Source organism: Mytilus trossulus, chromosome 6 (genome assembly GCF_036588685.1).
Source record: "Mytilus trossulus isolate FHL-02 chromosome 6, PNRI_Mtr1.1.1.hap1, whole genome shotgun sequence".
NCBI lineage: Eukaryota > Metazoa > Mollusca > Bivalvia > Mytilida > Mytilidae > Mytilus > Mytilus trossulus.
The window spans coordinates 78,923,813-78,940,150 of record NC_086378.1 but is presented as its reverse complement, the minus strand read 5'-3'; the positions used below and the strand labels follow the sequence as shown (position 1 = coordinate 78,940,150).

General features: G+C 30.8%; 1 protein-coding gene across 1 annotated transcript; it reads left to right on the top strand.

Moving 5' to 3' along the window:
• The first annotated feature begins 9,614 nt into the window (after positions 1-9,614).
• LOC134723037 (neurogenic locus notch homolog protein 2-like) lies at positions 9,615-12,435 on the top strand. The gene is made up of 4 exons (XM_063586670.1): positions 9,615-9,763; positions 10,095-10,208; positions 11,540-11,785; positions 12,194-12,435. Exons 1-4 carry the CDS (start codon positions 9,688-9,690, stop codon positions 12,433-12,435), a joined length of 678 nt encoding a protein of 225 aa, XP_063442740.1. The 5' UTR covers positions 9,615-9,687.
• The last annotated feature ends 3,903 nt before the right edge of the window (positions 12,436-16,338 follow it).

Sequence of the window (16,338 nt, the reverse complement as noted above, 5' to 3'; positions counted from 1 at the left end):
ATATAATTGATTTAAACAATGCCCAATTACTCAGTCAATCTATTTACACATTGAAAAACTATATAGAGGGCTAAATTTTGGGTATGAAGATTTTAAGGTTTAATAAATTGTATCTATACATATATATTTTTAAATATTTCACACATTTTCCTCCTTTATTCAGAGTATTAAAAATGTTACTACCAAAACAAAGTGTCTGAAAGCTTTTATTTAAAAAAAAAACTGAAATGGGCATGGATTTTCAATCTAATTTCTTTTCAAAAGTACACAAACGAACCAATTGATTGCAATAGAAAACTTTGAACTTTAGATGCAATATTTCAACCTAAAACAAATCAAGTACTATTACATGTATATCTATAGTATGTTTCAATTAACATTATATTATAAGAATATGTTTTCTATAATTATTATAAATATATGAAAATTAAATCTACTCTAGTATCTGCAAATCTTAAATTACTCACTACCAACGACAGCTACGAAAATTGAATATTCGATGATGTTTCCATGATGTTTGTTGAATACCAGTAGTATGTTTCAGAATCATTTAACTAAGCATACAAATATTGGGAACTTTGGTTTGGTGAGTTCTTAACACTAGAAAAGGCAGTTACAAACCTTTCTAAATCAACCAGTAAAGCTTTGGAAGCCCTTTTTGGCAAATTCATAGCGACAGGTGGTATGAGCTGGAACGTTTATCACAAACTTTATACGACGATGGTAGAGTAGAACCAGTTTTATTCTATGGTAGTGCTGTTTTGGGATACAAATCCCACAGAGTAATTAACAATGTACAAAACAAAGCTGCAAAATATTTTCTTGCAGTTGGGAAGCGAACCTCCAACACAACGGTGCGTGGAGATCTTGGACTAACCAAGCAAAAACTATCATGCCTACGCCTAAAATGAAAGATCATACGAGTTAACGATGATAAATTTATATCAACAGTAGCAGCGTGGGCCTCGCGGCGACGAAAAGGGTGGCATCATCAAATAGACAAATTTGCAAACGACTTACATGTTGCTGATATTTTTCATAACGCCACTATCAGAGTTAAAACGACGATGCACCTCATAAGTGTAAAAACTAACTAACTTTGACAAGGCTGATGTCAAGAAAGATTTATATGACGACAGAAAAAATGCTAACAGCAACACGCTAAAGACTTACCGTATTTACAAGCAAAGTGTTAAATCATAACAGTATATTCTCTCGCTTTTACCACGAAACGTAACGCGAAGTATGGCATTATTCGGCAGTGGAACGCTTCGCCTAGCTGTAGAGACAGGAAGATACACTAGACCGCAGATTCAATTGAACAATAGACTATGTAAGTTTGTAAATTGAAAGATATTGAACACGAAACTCACTTTTTAATGTGTCGCACTCTGTATGAAGACATTAGATATGAATTGTTTCAAAAGGCACGTCAATGTATTGACATTTTTGAAAATATGAGTACAGAGTTCAATGCTGTAATGACTTGTAATGACATTCAAGTAACACTTTCCTACTCTATTCACAAATTTTATGTCAGGAGGAAAAGTATTTTATGACATATAATTGTATATAAAGCCAATTCTTTTTATCAGGGTAAACAGCTTATTTAAAGAAAATATATATTAATTAAGGGAAATAACGTTTGGTACATAAACAATGAAAGTATATGTATTGTAATAGTTTATGTAATATGTTGATAGAACATTTTAAATATATATTTTATATTTTTGAAAATTGTTGAAAGTGGTTTAAATGTACTGTTGATTCAATTTACTTTTCTTTTTTCTATCACTTTTATTAATTTTAAATTATAATATCAAGTAATATTTTATTCTTATCGTAGTTTTTAAACTAGGTGTATCTAACATTCTTACATTTCTTTAAAATCTAATTTTTATTAGTCCGTTTAATTTATCTGGTTTGCAAGATAAATACATGAGATTTCTTATCATTTCCTTTTTTTTATATTATTTTTTTTTTTTACATTGTGTGATTGAGCTGTTTTATATGTATATGACAGTGTCTCATAAGTCTTTTTAGGCTGGGTGTTGATTTTTTTTTATGTGATTGTACTTGTGTAAATATTTTACTATTGTGTAAGATCAATACGTGACACTTTAATACAATAAATTTATCTTATCTTATCTAATCATAAGAAATGGTGAGACTATGATTGTCATTGATGATGGCCTGTTTTTTTCTTCTAGTTATCTGTATAGTTTCTGTATTGCTCCGGTATCCATCGTTCAAGATTCTGAAATAAGAAGTATAATAAAAAAAAATACTGAACTCTGAGGAAAACTCAATCGGAAAGTCTCTAATCAAATGACAAAACACATCAAACGAATGGACAACAACAGTCATATTCCTGACTTGGTACAGCCATTTTATATGTAGAAAATGGTGGATTGAACCTGGTTTTAAAGTGCTAAACCTCTCACTTGTTTATATATGGAGTTCGTGGTCTAGTGGTTAAGACCGATGGCTATAGTGCTGAAGATTCTCACTCGGGGTGCTAAAAATATCAGTACTTTAGAAGGGTAATTTTCACCCTCTCGCACACTTCTCTGGTACCCAGACCGGAGTTTAAACTAGAGTGGGTACTTTAGGGGCCTCGGTTGGTCAAAGTTGTCCCCTTCTTTGACCTAGAGATCAATCTTCTGATATCTCTCTGGTTTGTCTGTTTCCACCGAGTGGCCCGGCTGTTCTCTCCGAGTACTTCGGCCTCCTCCACCATAATAACAGACTTCCCGGTGTCCTACACGCTCCCTTGGGCGGTGTTGGGTTGTGATTTTTCTAATATTGTAAAGGACACATCTCCATCAATCCTTAGGAAGTGTACATGGATCCGCTGTACCCTTGCAATCAAGGGATGCGTCTAAATTGACGGAATCTCGAGTACATACATACATACTTGTATGAAAGTCGCATCAATTTTCATTATAATGATAATGATGCCTGGACAAAGTGTCACAAACAGGCAGACTTTCAAATAAAGTACAAACACATTTTGTTTTTGTTTTTTATCTTAGTCATTGCAGTGAACAATGGTGTATTCACAGTAAGGATCAATGGTTGTATTGAACTACCATTTTAAGTTTGAAATAGAAATCTACGAAAATAATTTCAAAAACTTTTTATAATCAATGTTAATTGTCGCAGACCGTACGTTTTTACCTAGACGCATCTTGGTTTTTCGATACATTGATATCGCAATAACATGTATCTCTAATATCATTTTATACTTAAGTAATTGAACTTTAAATTTGACGAAAAAGATGAGTACTGTAGAAAACGATACAGCAAAACCAAATTTCAGGTTTAATAAAATTAAAAGTACCAATTTTCTTGCACTAGATGCGCATTTCGACACTACATGTCTCTTCAGTGATGCTCGTGGCCAAAATATTTGAAATCCAAAGCTTATATAAAGGATGAAGAGCTATAATCCAAAAGGTCCAAAAAGTATAGCCAAATCCGTGAAAAGAATCAGAGCTTTGCATGAGGGAGATACATTCCTTAATTTATAATAATTTCTAATATTTCGTAACAGCAAATTTAAATAACACAACAAATCCGTATTTTCATGCCAGTACCGAAGTACTGGCTACTGGGCTGGTGATACCCTCGGGGACTTATAGTCCACCAGCAGAGGCGTCGACCCAGTGGTAGTAATAAAATTAAAATATAAATTGCACTATATGAATAAACTCAAGTGAAATACAAAGATCCGACATGCATGCAAGCATAACATTTTTAGTTTATAAAAGTACAAAGATACTGACATGAATCAAAACAGAAACTAAATTTCAACGTTATGTTGTCCCTTCATTTTTTTTTAGAAATACTATTCCATAAAAAAAAGTTTGTCTTTACCTTCAATGGCCCAAGAAAAGTTTAAGTATAACCTTTTAAAAACTGTATATTGATGAATTATTCAATAATGATAATAAAAAAAATAACAACTTGGAAATTTGATACAGATTAGTATTATGTTCATGGTCGTTGTTTATATGTTATTGTTTTCCATTTGTTAGTTTTCAATGCAAAAAGATATGGGTGATTCTTTTTTTCTTAATATGATCTGTTTGGGTTTATGACCTAATAGAGAAATTAAAAAGATTAAAAGTTAAAATAGCAGACAATATGTCTTTCACCAAATAACTTGACTGAACTGTGAAATACTTATCTTAAAAAGTTGTGACACCGAAACAAGAAATACTACTTATTGTAAAATAATTTATGTAATCTGTTAAAAGACTAAAAACAAAAATGTTTTATTTATTTATTAGAATAAAAATATAATGGCATGTAAATATCACTCAGTAACGCGAACGATGAAAACGATAGACTTTTGATCTGTATATTGTCTATTTTCCCTATCTTCAAATAGCCAAGTAAGTAATGCTAGTATATAACTATAACAATAATTACTTTTAATTGAGGTTTATAAAAGGTGTTGAAGAAATTGAGGTTGGGTCAATTCTGTACAGAAAAAACAATATTTTTATGTTTTTATTTAGATATCACAAGCTTCATCTAATTGCTTAGAGAAAATCAAATTTTCCGGTAATCAATATAAAAAACAAATAATGTTTTGGAAGGATATAGTTTATGAAATAACTAACCACCAGAGACCAAATGACGCAGTTGAAAGCCTCTTTATATCATCTTACTGACTTTTACAATGAGAAAAACCTGAACAGTGTGGTTTGGTCACACATTCAAACATTCCCTGATCTTAGACGATCAATTTTGATTACAAATAATCAAAACTCTTTCTTTTCAACAAAGAATGTGACACTTTTTATGAGAAAAGTCATTTCCATTTTACTGTTCTATCTGCCACACCAGAGATTATGATGATTCATGCATAATTACATATTTGCATATAGGTTTATGTGTTGTCTTTTGTGTTTTCTTAAAATGTTAATTTTGAGTGTCAATTAAATATAAACCAGTTGATTTCTCTCACAATATAATGCAATAGTTTTTTTTATAAAAAAAATATTATTTATCGATACCACTTGTTTGCTGCTCAAATTTTACCTAGAGATATGACACAGACTACATCCGAATAAACATATATTCTATACAAAATTTCTAATTATTATCTCCTTCACTTGGAAAAAAATACTGTTCAATATTAATTATCTCAACTCGATTAGTCCCCGTAGGAGTTCGGTATATTTCATAGCGGTCGTAACTTCTATTACTGAAGACGTCCTTTATTAATGAAATTGTGTTTCAGTGTTTATTTCTATACAACAAAAAAACTGTGTGAGATAAATTCGTTGTACGTCAGTATTAACTTCTATATGTTCTACGGTGAATTGTCGCCTTGGCTCAATGCTCTTCTACTAGAAACTATTCTTGGGGAGGTGATCGAAGCTATATATATAAAGGCAACAGTAGTATACCGCTGTTCGAAATTCATTAATCGATTGAAAAAAATCCGGGTTACAAACTAAAACTAAAGGAAACGCATCAAATATCAGAAGACAAGAAACACAACATTAATGCTGGTTCTCTGAAACTATTTAAACTCTAACATAGGGAGTGTGGCACGCATGGTCATGGATTTTCTTTAAACTTCACACATTTACTAGTCTTGGTGAAACAAACAAAAAAATGCTAAAATTTTGGTTGCTAAGCACATCGGTTGCCATAGCAACCGATACCTAGTTTTACCTGTTCTGGAGTATATGGACAACCGTCTTTGCTAGTGTATAACCATACCGATCTTTGCCTCACTTGATCTCCATTACATTCACTGCTACAATCCTCCCATGCCTCCCAATCTAACCATCTACATCCACAAAAATCCCATATAGAGGAGATTCCGCCTTTAATTGGTTGCAGTATTGTTGAGAACATAACAAGGAAGGAAATACAAAGCAAACTGTCCTGAAAAATAAACACATGGCCGTTATGAAATAAATCTTTTTGTTCTTATTTTTCGAGAAAAATAAAACGTTTGACTTATCAATGATGCAGCTGATAATTTATATGAATATGAAAGAAGTGCATAATTTATCATCACTTTCTTCATAAAATAAACAGAATTCAAGGTTAATATTTTATTATTCAAGAAGTTAGCCATTATCACTTTATATCAATATTCGAAATTTTTTAACCGAAAAAAAAGAAGAAAAAAAGTAAAAGTTATGTTGACTCATATTGTAACCATAAGAGTTCCTAATAAAACAATGAAACGATATATACGAATACACACAGAAAGAAAGGTATCTGATTTAACTTCATTATGAACAAACTCAAAACTGGTGGACAATAAAATTAAATCATGAGTATATTCCAATTTAATGTTGTTCAAATCTTTCCAAAAAAAGATTGTGATATATCGCTGTCAACGACATAAGAGAAAAATAAAGTTAGAAAGATATGCAGTAATGTATTTTCTGCTTGCACTTACCATTTTCGTTTTTAATATTATTCCAATTCTGCCCCAAAAAACAACAACAAGATTGAAAGTTCTAGTTCCGCTATGCGCACTATACTTACACAACTATTCAACTGTTTAACACATTTAACAGGTTATTAATTTCAAATTAGTTTATTGTTTTTTTTTAAATTTTATTTAAGTTTAAAACGAGTTTCAATTGCAGGTTTATTGATACATTTGGTATGTAGACTTTTTTTAGTATTATACTATAGTATTTATAAATATAATTTAATTTATAAATTGGTCAACCTTTTAAACCTTTTTATTATCACAATACAAATGTTCTTTTTTATTTAAAGGTGCAAGACAATGGCCTCTGTGTTTTTTATTACGATATTTATTATCATGAGTGTTTTGGAAGTTACAGCGGCATATAAAACTGTAAGTTGATGTACATACATTATGCACATGCATTTCATTTCATAGATACTCTATCAATAATCATAAGAAGGGAGCAGATCACCTCACGTGACAAATTTTCTACATCACAGTTCAACTTTGTTGTTTTTATTTCTAATAAATACTTTCGTTTTTCGTTCAATTCAAATGCGTCAATTTCATTATTTTACCTATTTACATTTATCTTTATAGATAGTAATTTCGGACGAAAAAGCTTTTGCAAAACGTCATTCGAAGAACGTTTCTTATTAGATTGTTAAATATTCAGTGTGACTTCGGAAGATACAAATATTCAAGATTTTTAATAATAGCCTGATACCGGTCTAGGATATAATGTGTTCTCATTACGACTCAAAACTATTTTACATTAAAAAGCCCACAAGGAAATACGTCTACATTTACAAATAAAGGCAACAGTAGTATGCCGCTGTTCAAAACTCATAAATCCATGGACAAAAAACAAAAACAAATGATCTTCAGACTTTTTAGTGATGGAAAGAGAAAATCTTCTAGCTCTCACTTATACTGTTAAAGATCGGCAACAATACTTTGGGCTTTATTTGAAGTCATTTCTTTATTTGTCGGTTTTATATGACATAATAATTTTGTTTTTCAAAACTTTAATTCTTGCCTCTTGTGTAAACTATCGTTATAGAAACACGTGTTATGCTTCAGGACCTTTTATAAAAACATTTAGACCGGTATCAGGCTATTATTAAAAATCTTGAATATTTGTATCTTCCGAAGTCACACTGAATATTTAACAATCTAATAAGAAACGTTCTTCGAATGACGTTTTGCAAAAGCTTTTTCGTCCGAAATTACTATCTATAAAGATAAATGTAAATAGGTAAAATAATGAAATTGACGCATTTGAATTGAACGAAAAACGAAAGTATTTATTAGAAATAAAAACAACAAAGTTGAACTGTGATGTAGAAAATTTGTCACGTGAGGTGATCTGCTCCCTTCTTATGATTATTGATAGAGTATCTATGAAATGAAATGCATGTGCATAATGTATGTACATCAACTTACAGTTTTATATGCCGCTGTAACTTCCAAAACACTCATGATAATAAATATCGTAATAAAAAACACAGAGGCCATTGTCTTGCACCTTTAAATAAAAAAGAACATTTGTATTGTGATAATAAAAAGGTTTAAAAGGTTGACCAATTTATAAATTAAATTATATTTATAAATACTATAGTATAATACTAAAAAAAGTCTACATACCAAATGTATCAATAAACCTGCAATTGAAACTCGTTTTAAACTTAAATAAAATTTAAAAAAAAACAATAAACTAATTTGAAATTAATAACCTGTTAAATGTGTTAAACAGTTGAATAGTTGTGTAAGTATAGTGCGCATAGCGGAACTAGAACTTTCAATCTTGTTGTTGTTTTTTGGGGCAGAATTGGAATAATATTAAAAACGAAAATGGTAAGTGCAAGCAGAAAATACATTACTGCATATCTTTCTAACTTTATTTTTCTCTTATGTCGTTGACAGCGATATATCACAATCTTTTTTTGGAAAGATTTGAACAACATTAAATTGGAATATACTCATGATTTAATTTTATTGTCCACCAGTTTTGAGTTTGTTCATAATGAAGTTAAATCAGATACCTTTCTTTCTGTGTGTATTCGTATATATCGTTTCATTGTTTTATTAGGAACTCTTATGGTTACAATATGAGTCAACATAACTTTTACTTTTTTTCTTCTTTTTTTTCGGTTAAAAAATTTCGAATATTGATATAAAGTGATAATGGCTAACTTCTTGAATAATAAAATATTAAACTTGAATTCTGTTTATTTTATGAAGAAAGTGATGATAAATTATGCACTTCTTTCATATTCATATAAATTATCAGCTGCATCATTGATAAGTCAAACGTTTTATTTTTCTCGAAAAATAAGAACAAAAAGATTTATTTCATAACGGCCATGTGTTTATTTTTCAGGACAGTTTGCTTTGTATTTCCTTCCTTGTTATGTTCTCAACAATACCGCAACCAATTAAAGGCGGAATCTCCTCTATATGGGATTTTTGTGGATGTAGATGGTTAGATTGGGAGGCATGGGAGGATTGTAGCAGTGAATGTAATGGAGATCAAGTGAGGCAAAGATCGGTATGGTTATACACTAGCAAAGACGGTTGTCCATATACATTTTCTACATGTGCCTCATATGATATGGGTTATGATTACAGAAGATGTAATGTTTTTTGTCACAATGGCGGCATTTCAAATTCATCTGGTTGTGATTGTCCTGTTGGTTATTACGGCGATTGCTGTGGATTTGGTACGTTTTAATCTTAGAACAACTATTATTTTGTTGTTTTCGTCATTTACTCTGCTAACATAACATGTTCTTTCTACTACGAAGAAGCGAAATTAATTGCCTCCTTTATTATAATGGGGTGCTGGTAAAATCTTCTATCACAATACAGTTTTAGTAAACATTTATAGTATTAAAAAATCTACAAATTCTACGATTTGATTAATAGAATATAATATATTGTAAGGACATGTGATATGATGGAAAATTGACAGTAGCTCTACATAAACACTCTATCGAATAATATTTCAAGGTAGTAAAATGTATAGATTAAAAAACGTTAATTCTTCTATTATCGTCACAAAAAGCCTAACATTCCTATAATAATTTATTTGATATTTGCATGTAATATTTTCCAATAAAATTGTAGAAGTAACTTGTGGTGATCCCGGGTCTATTTCTAATGGTAATATTGACGGCAATCAGTTCACGTATGGTAATACTATTCAGTATAACTGCAACAAAGATTACATGTTGATTGACGGATCCCTAACCAGAACATGTCTATTAAATGGGTTATGGAATGGAACAAAACCCAGTTGTGCATGTAAGTTTTTGATTTTTGTTTAACATGCTATCACCATTCATTTCAATGAGTGGGTTTCGAATAACGGAGTAAATCCTTCTAAAAGAGGGACGAAAGATTCCAGAGAGAGAGTCAAACTCATAGATAGAAAATAAACTGGAACGTCATGGCTAAAAAAAAAGACAAACAAACAGATAACAGAACAGAAGGCACAACATAGAAAACTAAAGATTCAATTACAGATATGTGTTGACATTCTTATACAAAGGACAATTTCATTAGTGTGACGTAATCAATTTAATTCCTAAAATTTATTATTTTTATTATATATTCTATTTTGTTTCATTTTCAGTTTTCAACTATTGCAGCAGTGTTCCATGTCAACATGATAACAATTGCACCAATATTCCAAATGGCTATATATGTCAGTGTGAAAATGGATGGTCTGGAATAAATTGTGAAATCGGTACGTAAAATGGGTTTCTGACACCCTCACATTGATCAATTCTACAATTATTAAAAAGCAAGTACGTAGTATTATACTATCCCTATGTGCATTTTATTTTAGTTAAATGATAGATCTACATTATTGAAAGTTATGATAGTGCAATATATTCAAATAGATATAGGTGAATTGTAAACACATCGCTTTGGATTGTTTTTTCGTTTATATACTTTTTAGAAAATGTTCTAAGGTATTGCTATATGTAATATGACCATACGATTTTGATAAAGTTTAATTTACAGCATTTGCAAATAGAATCTTGAATACAACGGAGCCTTGATTTATCTGAGAGAAAAAAGGATTAGTTTCGTCAAATTATCTACCAATAAAAATACCATAGAAATACTGTGTCCTTAGGCATATATTTTGATAGTCATTTTTAATATTCATAAGTACTTATTACTTCATTACTAGTGGATATTCTTACAAAATATCTTTTTTTAATAAACGTACTTGCTGTCTATTTAACGTGTTATCTGAAATGTCCTGGTAGTTAGTCAGATCGCATTACTTCATCTCTCAAGATGACTAAACGTTTATCAAAGAAATATACTAAAGTTTTGAACTAAGATAAAGGCAATAGTAGTATACCTCTGTTTAAAAATACAGATTCGAGAAAGAAGAAGTTTTAATCATTTGATGCTACTGCGACTTTCAAATTTGTCAATAAAGGTGCTGTATGCTTTTTGAATTTCAATCGTTCCGATTTGTGGAAAATATTTTTTTTCTTCAATTGTCTACTATAATTATCATCAAAGCTACCAAATTTTGTACGTCAGAATCGCGTTTCGTTTACAAAAAAAAACTCTTTAGAAACGCCCGAATCACAAAAGAAAAAGCGGCATAAAGTACGAACTTGAAGAGTATTGAGTACCCCAACTTCATATACATTTTGTCAAACACAGCTAAGGTAATCATTGTTTATCTTGAGGAAAAAACTTCCTAACTATTTCGAAAGTTTTTAAGTTTTGTAAACATTTAATTCATAATCACGACCATATCAATGATATTTAATATCAACACAGACGTGATTTCTACTGGGCTGTTGATACCATTTGACAAAAACCTTTAGAAGCAGTGGCATCGACCCAGAGATTGTAAATTAACTCATCATATATACCAGGATTAAAATTGTAAACGCCAAGTGCAAGTTTTGTCTACAAAAGACAGTAGCGATACTGCAATGACAATCGTCATATTGCATTTAAATGTTTCTTCAATTGTTAGACAAACGAATCCAAAGCTTCTTCAAGTTAACTGTGTTTATCTTTCGATTATCTTCAAAATTATAGATGTGCAGCCACCTGTTATGTCTAATTGTTCAAAGGACATACATAGTCTAACATCTGATCTTACCAAATCGGTACAATGGACCATTCCTGGCTTCACGGACCCACATAATACGTCTTTGTTAATCACAGAAAATTACGTCATAAATAACTGGACATTTCCGTGGGGAGATTATAATATTAGTTACTCAGCTCTAAAACCAATGAACGGACTTGTTACAGAATGTTTATTTGAAATTAAAATAAGACGTAAGTTGAAGTATTTACAAAGGCACAATATACACTTATCAGTTGGACGTGTTTTTTTAAAGATGACTACAACAGTGTTGACGAATATGCAATAGAACAACATGATTTAGCATGAGACATTCATATATAAACAGGACAAAACTATCAGCTGAAAACATTTTTAATTTACGCAAAAAGAGTAACAAAAATACCAAACTCCAAAACTTAATAAAAAAAAAAAGAATGTCAATTGAATCAAATTGAGTAAGATAATATAAATTGTATGCCTGTAATAGAAAAGGTTTTAAAAGTTATCTATCGTATTGTTTGTTTTTTAATTTAATTTGGATGAAATATTCTACACCTCTGAATCAGAACTAACGTTAAGTTTGAGGATGACAGTTTCAAATTAACAAACTTTTTATACAGCCTTCCCGTGTCAAACATTGAGTCTTCCATTAAATGGAGCTTTATTGTGTAATAACTGGAAAACGGATTATGGTCAATACTGCCTATATTGGTGTCAAGACGATTACACCGTCGCACGAGGAGTAGATTCAACCAGATGGTTTGTTTGTGGCGCTTCAGGCTCATGGATTCCAGGGGCGAATATTCCAGATTGTTCTGGCAAGTACACACTATTAGTGCTTTGTTTTAGCTACAACTTATAACATTCTTTCAGTTTAGTCAAAAAGGTTAACGTACAGATTGAGTAGACTTCGGGTGGTATTGCAGGTCTTTTTACAAATCATTCATTTCATATATCGTATTTTACATGTTTTATTAAACAAAAAAATAATTTTAAATCCAATCCTATTTACAAAGCATATAAACAAATTGCAGTTTGTCTTATTTGTCATGAATATCTGTAATACCAATGTTATGTAAAACCTCTGAATGGCTTTTTCTTAAACTGATATATCTTTTCCAAAAGCAGCATTTTTGTGCCTCCTTCATTTGTACTTTGCAATCAGGTTAAATCTATATATTTTTACCTCCACATTTGGTGTGTGTACCAAGACAGGTATTTGTGCCATATGTTCTTCCTAAGGATCAGTCTTGATATATCTGTTGTTTAGTATGATGAGACGGATTTGGTGTGATTGTACTGTCAGGTAATTTTAAAGATTGTTGTCTTTTTTAATTTTACACTACAAAAGAGAATTCGCAATGGACGTTAGTTGTTAATTGTTTTAGTATCTTTATCAACAGTTTTTACATTAATCTTAAGAATTAACAAATTTATCAATTACAATGTACTATTTGTTTCGTGTTCAAAAAGAAAAATAACATGATGCTCTTTTGTCGCATTTCATTTATTCGAATATAGATGCATTGCTTTTCACCTTATATTCAAGTAATAATTAAGAAACTGACTACATAGGAAATGCATGTCAGATATAGTACTATTCTACGTTATTGGTCAAAATATTTTGGTAGTTCGTGTGATGATGTGTATTGAATAAAAGTAGATGGTAGTATGTTATTGGATACTAGTATAATAAGTGGGAACAGAAGAAGTGTCATCAATGCAGTAAATACTTATTTATTCCTCGATACCTAGAAGAAACAGTTATAATTTTACATACAACGTTAAACAATAACAACACAAAGTTATTTCTATGATAACTTCCACAGGTTGTGCAAAGCTCTGATTCCTTTCATGGATTTGGCTATACTTTTTGGACCTTTTGGATTATAGATCTTCATCTATCATATAAGCTTTGGAATTTGTCGAAATGCGCATCTGGCGCATGAAAATTGATACCGTTAATGTGATTTTGATCTCTAAAGAAACGAGATAGAAAACAGTTGAAGGTAATGAATACATCTGACGCAGTGGCAAGTATGGAAAGATTTAAAATAAAATATTTTTTTCTTTACAGTTAGGGTGTAATATTTACAGTCGACGTCGGGATACAAACTGGCAAATGTTTACAAGAACTGTACTGAACAAGAAGGAATGATGCAGACATATTATATGAACAGGCTTAAAGATTCAGAATTCAATTACTTTTGTAACAAATTCCAAGATGAATGTACAGAGGAAAACACTGATGTTTTATGTTTCTAACAATGACTTAAACTCAATTCAAGTATTATATTTAACTTATTAAAATATAACAAACATGTAATAGAGTTATCATTGACCTTAGAATGTATTATACATTTTGGCAACACTCTATCAAAGGAATATATCTAGAATATCTCGATCAAATTTGGAATGTTAATGTATGACCGTTGACATAAAAATGTACTGTGAAAGCTTATTTTTGTTATTGTATCATTTTCAGTTGTCTTGACCGATTTTGATAAATATTGTATGAAATGCTTATAAATCAACAATATACTGGTTGAAATAAAAGCTAGTATCGATCGATTTTTTTTACTTAATTTACAGCCATTTTGTCTTTTTATTCCATGTCGTTGTCAATTTATTTTCTACTTACCTGTTGGAATATCCCTTTTGTAAATTAAACCTTTTTAATTATTTCATGATTGAGAACAATGAGTGAATAGTCAATGAAACATAAATTCAGATAAAACAGAAAATACGTTAGTGAAAAAAATATCTAAGATACAAACCTTATATATGTCGGTTGAAAACAAAACTTTACGACAAAAGAGATGTTTTCAGCTTTCCAATTGTGAACTTTTCATTTCTTGGTAGAAACATTCCAGCACCTGCATACTGGGTATATATCTCCCAATTCATACGATATTCCCGTGCTTGCATTTCCTATCATGATTTCCTTGATAGAGGGTTGCTGCTCACAGAAAGCTATTAAACCAAGAGTTCAAAATGGTGAAATTGAAATCATCCCTTCGTAAATTTTGCGGACACCATCACGAGTTGGGTGACCATTATGGAATAAGCGTTTCACAAATGATATCGGATATGTTCCTTACGTCGTAACGAAAATCATCTTCCCTTTCATGAATGTGACCTACCAAGTTAGACTTTTTACCGGATTTGTTATCACATAAGCAACACGACGGGTGCCACATGTGGAGCAGGATCTGCTTATCCATCCGGAGCATCTGAGATCACCCCTAGTTTTTGGTGGGGTTCGTGTTGTTTATTTTTTAGTTTTCTATGTTGTGTCATGTGTACTATTGTTTGTCTGTTTGTCTTTTTCATTTTTAGCCATGGCGTTGTCAGTTTATTTTCTATTTATGAGTTTGACTGTCCCTTTGGTATCTTTTGTCCCTCTTTTATATAACTTTGACACTATACTCGGGTTTTGTCTACAAAGTTGTAATCAGAAACGCAGCAGCACGACTTTGTTCGTTGATATCTCCTCATAATCCTCATACAAAAAAATGAAAAGTTTTATATTTGACTTGTTTTTGGTTTTTTTAATTTATAAGAAATATTTCTACAATTCAAGGTATACATGTGTAGCTTTGTTTAACCGTTTTCTTTAAGTGACATAGTTATGATGCAATTAAGAGTGTTGGTGACCGTTAATTTGTTGATGAATCGACCCGGGTTAATCTGGATCAACACTTCGGATTTAACGAGGCATCAATTAAATCTATTTACCCTTCCGGACCACCTGAGATCACCCCTTGTTGTTGGTGTGGTTCGTGTTGCTTAGTCTTTTGTTTTTTATGTTGTGTCATGTGTACTGTTTATTTTCGATCTATGAGTGTGACTGTCCCTTTGGTATCTTTCGACCCTCTTTTAAAATGTTTACTTTGTATTTCTTTCAATCGAAGACATCTATAAGAATAGATAAATCGAAATATTTCAGAAAGCAGTAATCTTATAAAAGCTTGACAAATGATGTTAGTAATGTAAAACAACCAAGTACTAAAGGAAAGTGAAAACCTTATTTTACAATGTTCACGAGATTATCATACAAAACATCTAGTTATGTTTTCATTAATTTTCGTTTCTGACGTCTTCAAATTCTTCGCCAACTATTTATTTACTTTCTAAATACTAAAATCTACCAATTTAAGAATCAAGGAAATGTAAGTTTTGCTCAAACAAGAAAATTGATACACACGAATAAAAGTTTTTCACAGTATCAATTGTCTAAAACTAAAAGCATCAACAGTATGCTTAAAAGATGTAAACTTTTAAATTTGAGTAGTCGGTAACACATATAAAAACATTGAGGATTCGGATTCTACCTACTTTATGAAAAATGAAAAAAAAAAGAAATTTTCTTGACGTAAAAAAACTAAAACAGGATGTGAACGAAACATAATTTTAATATGCATTGCATGACTGATGCATGAGAAACTTATTGGTTATATTTCATCGTAAGTATGTTAGTAACTTTGGTACATATTCACATTCAGAAACAATTTATAAAAAGTTTTACTTTAGTTAAGCATTGATCACTGCTTATTATTATCTATACCAAATAGGTAAAATGATATAGAATTGCACACAAACAAATGATTTTCTTTTATATATTACGCATGTTATATTTCTGGAACTGGGATTATATTACAAAGAGTTGACTAGCACAATAATACAAGTCACCTACATACCTATGCAGTCAGTAAAAGCTTTTGTTCTAACATTTATTAATATAACTTTCTTGGTGACCTGCCAT

Bases quoted from the DNA above. Each gene is read 5' to 3' on its own strand.
- LOC134723037 (XM_063586670.1), top strand. From the start codon at position 9,688: ATGTTGATTGACGGATCCCTAACCAGAACATGTCTATTAAATGGGTTA. The intron at 10,209-11,539 runs GTACGTAAAATG...TCAAAATTATAG, and splicing joins TGGAATAAATTGTGAAATCG to ATGTGCAGCCACCTGTTATG. The intron at 11,786-12,193 runs GTAAGTTGAAGT...CTTTTTATACAG, and splicing joins ATTTGAAATTAAAATAAGAC to CCTTCCCGTGTCAAACATTG.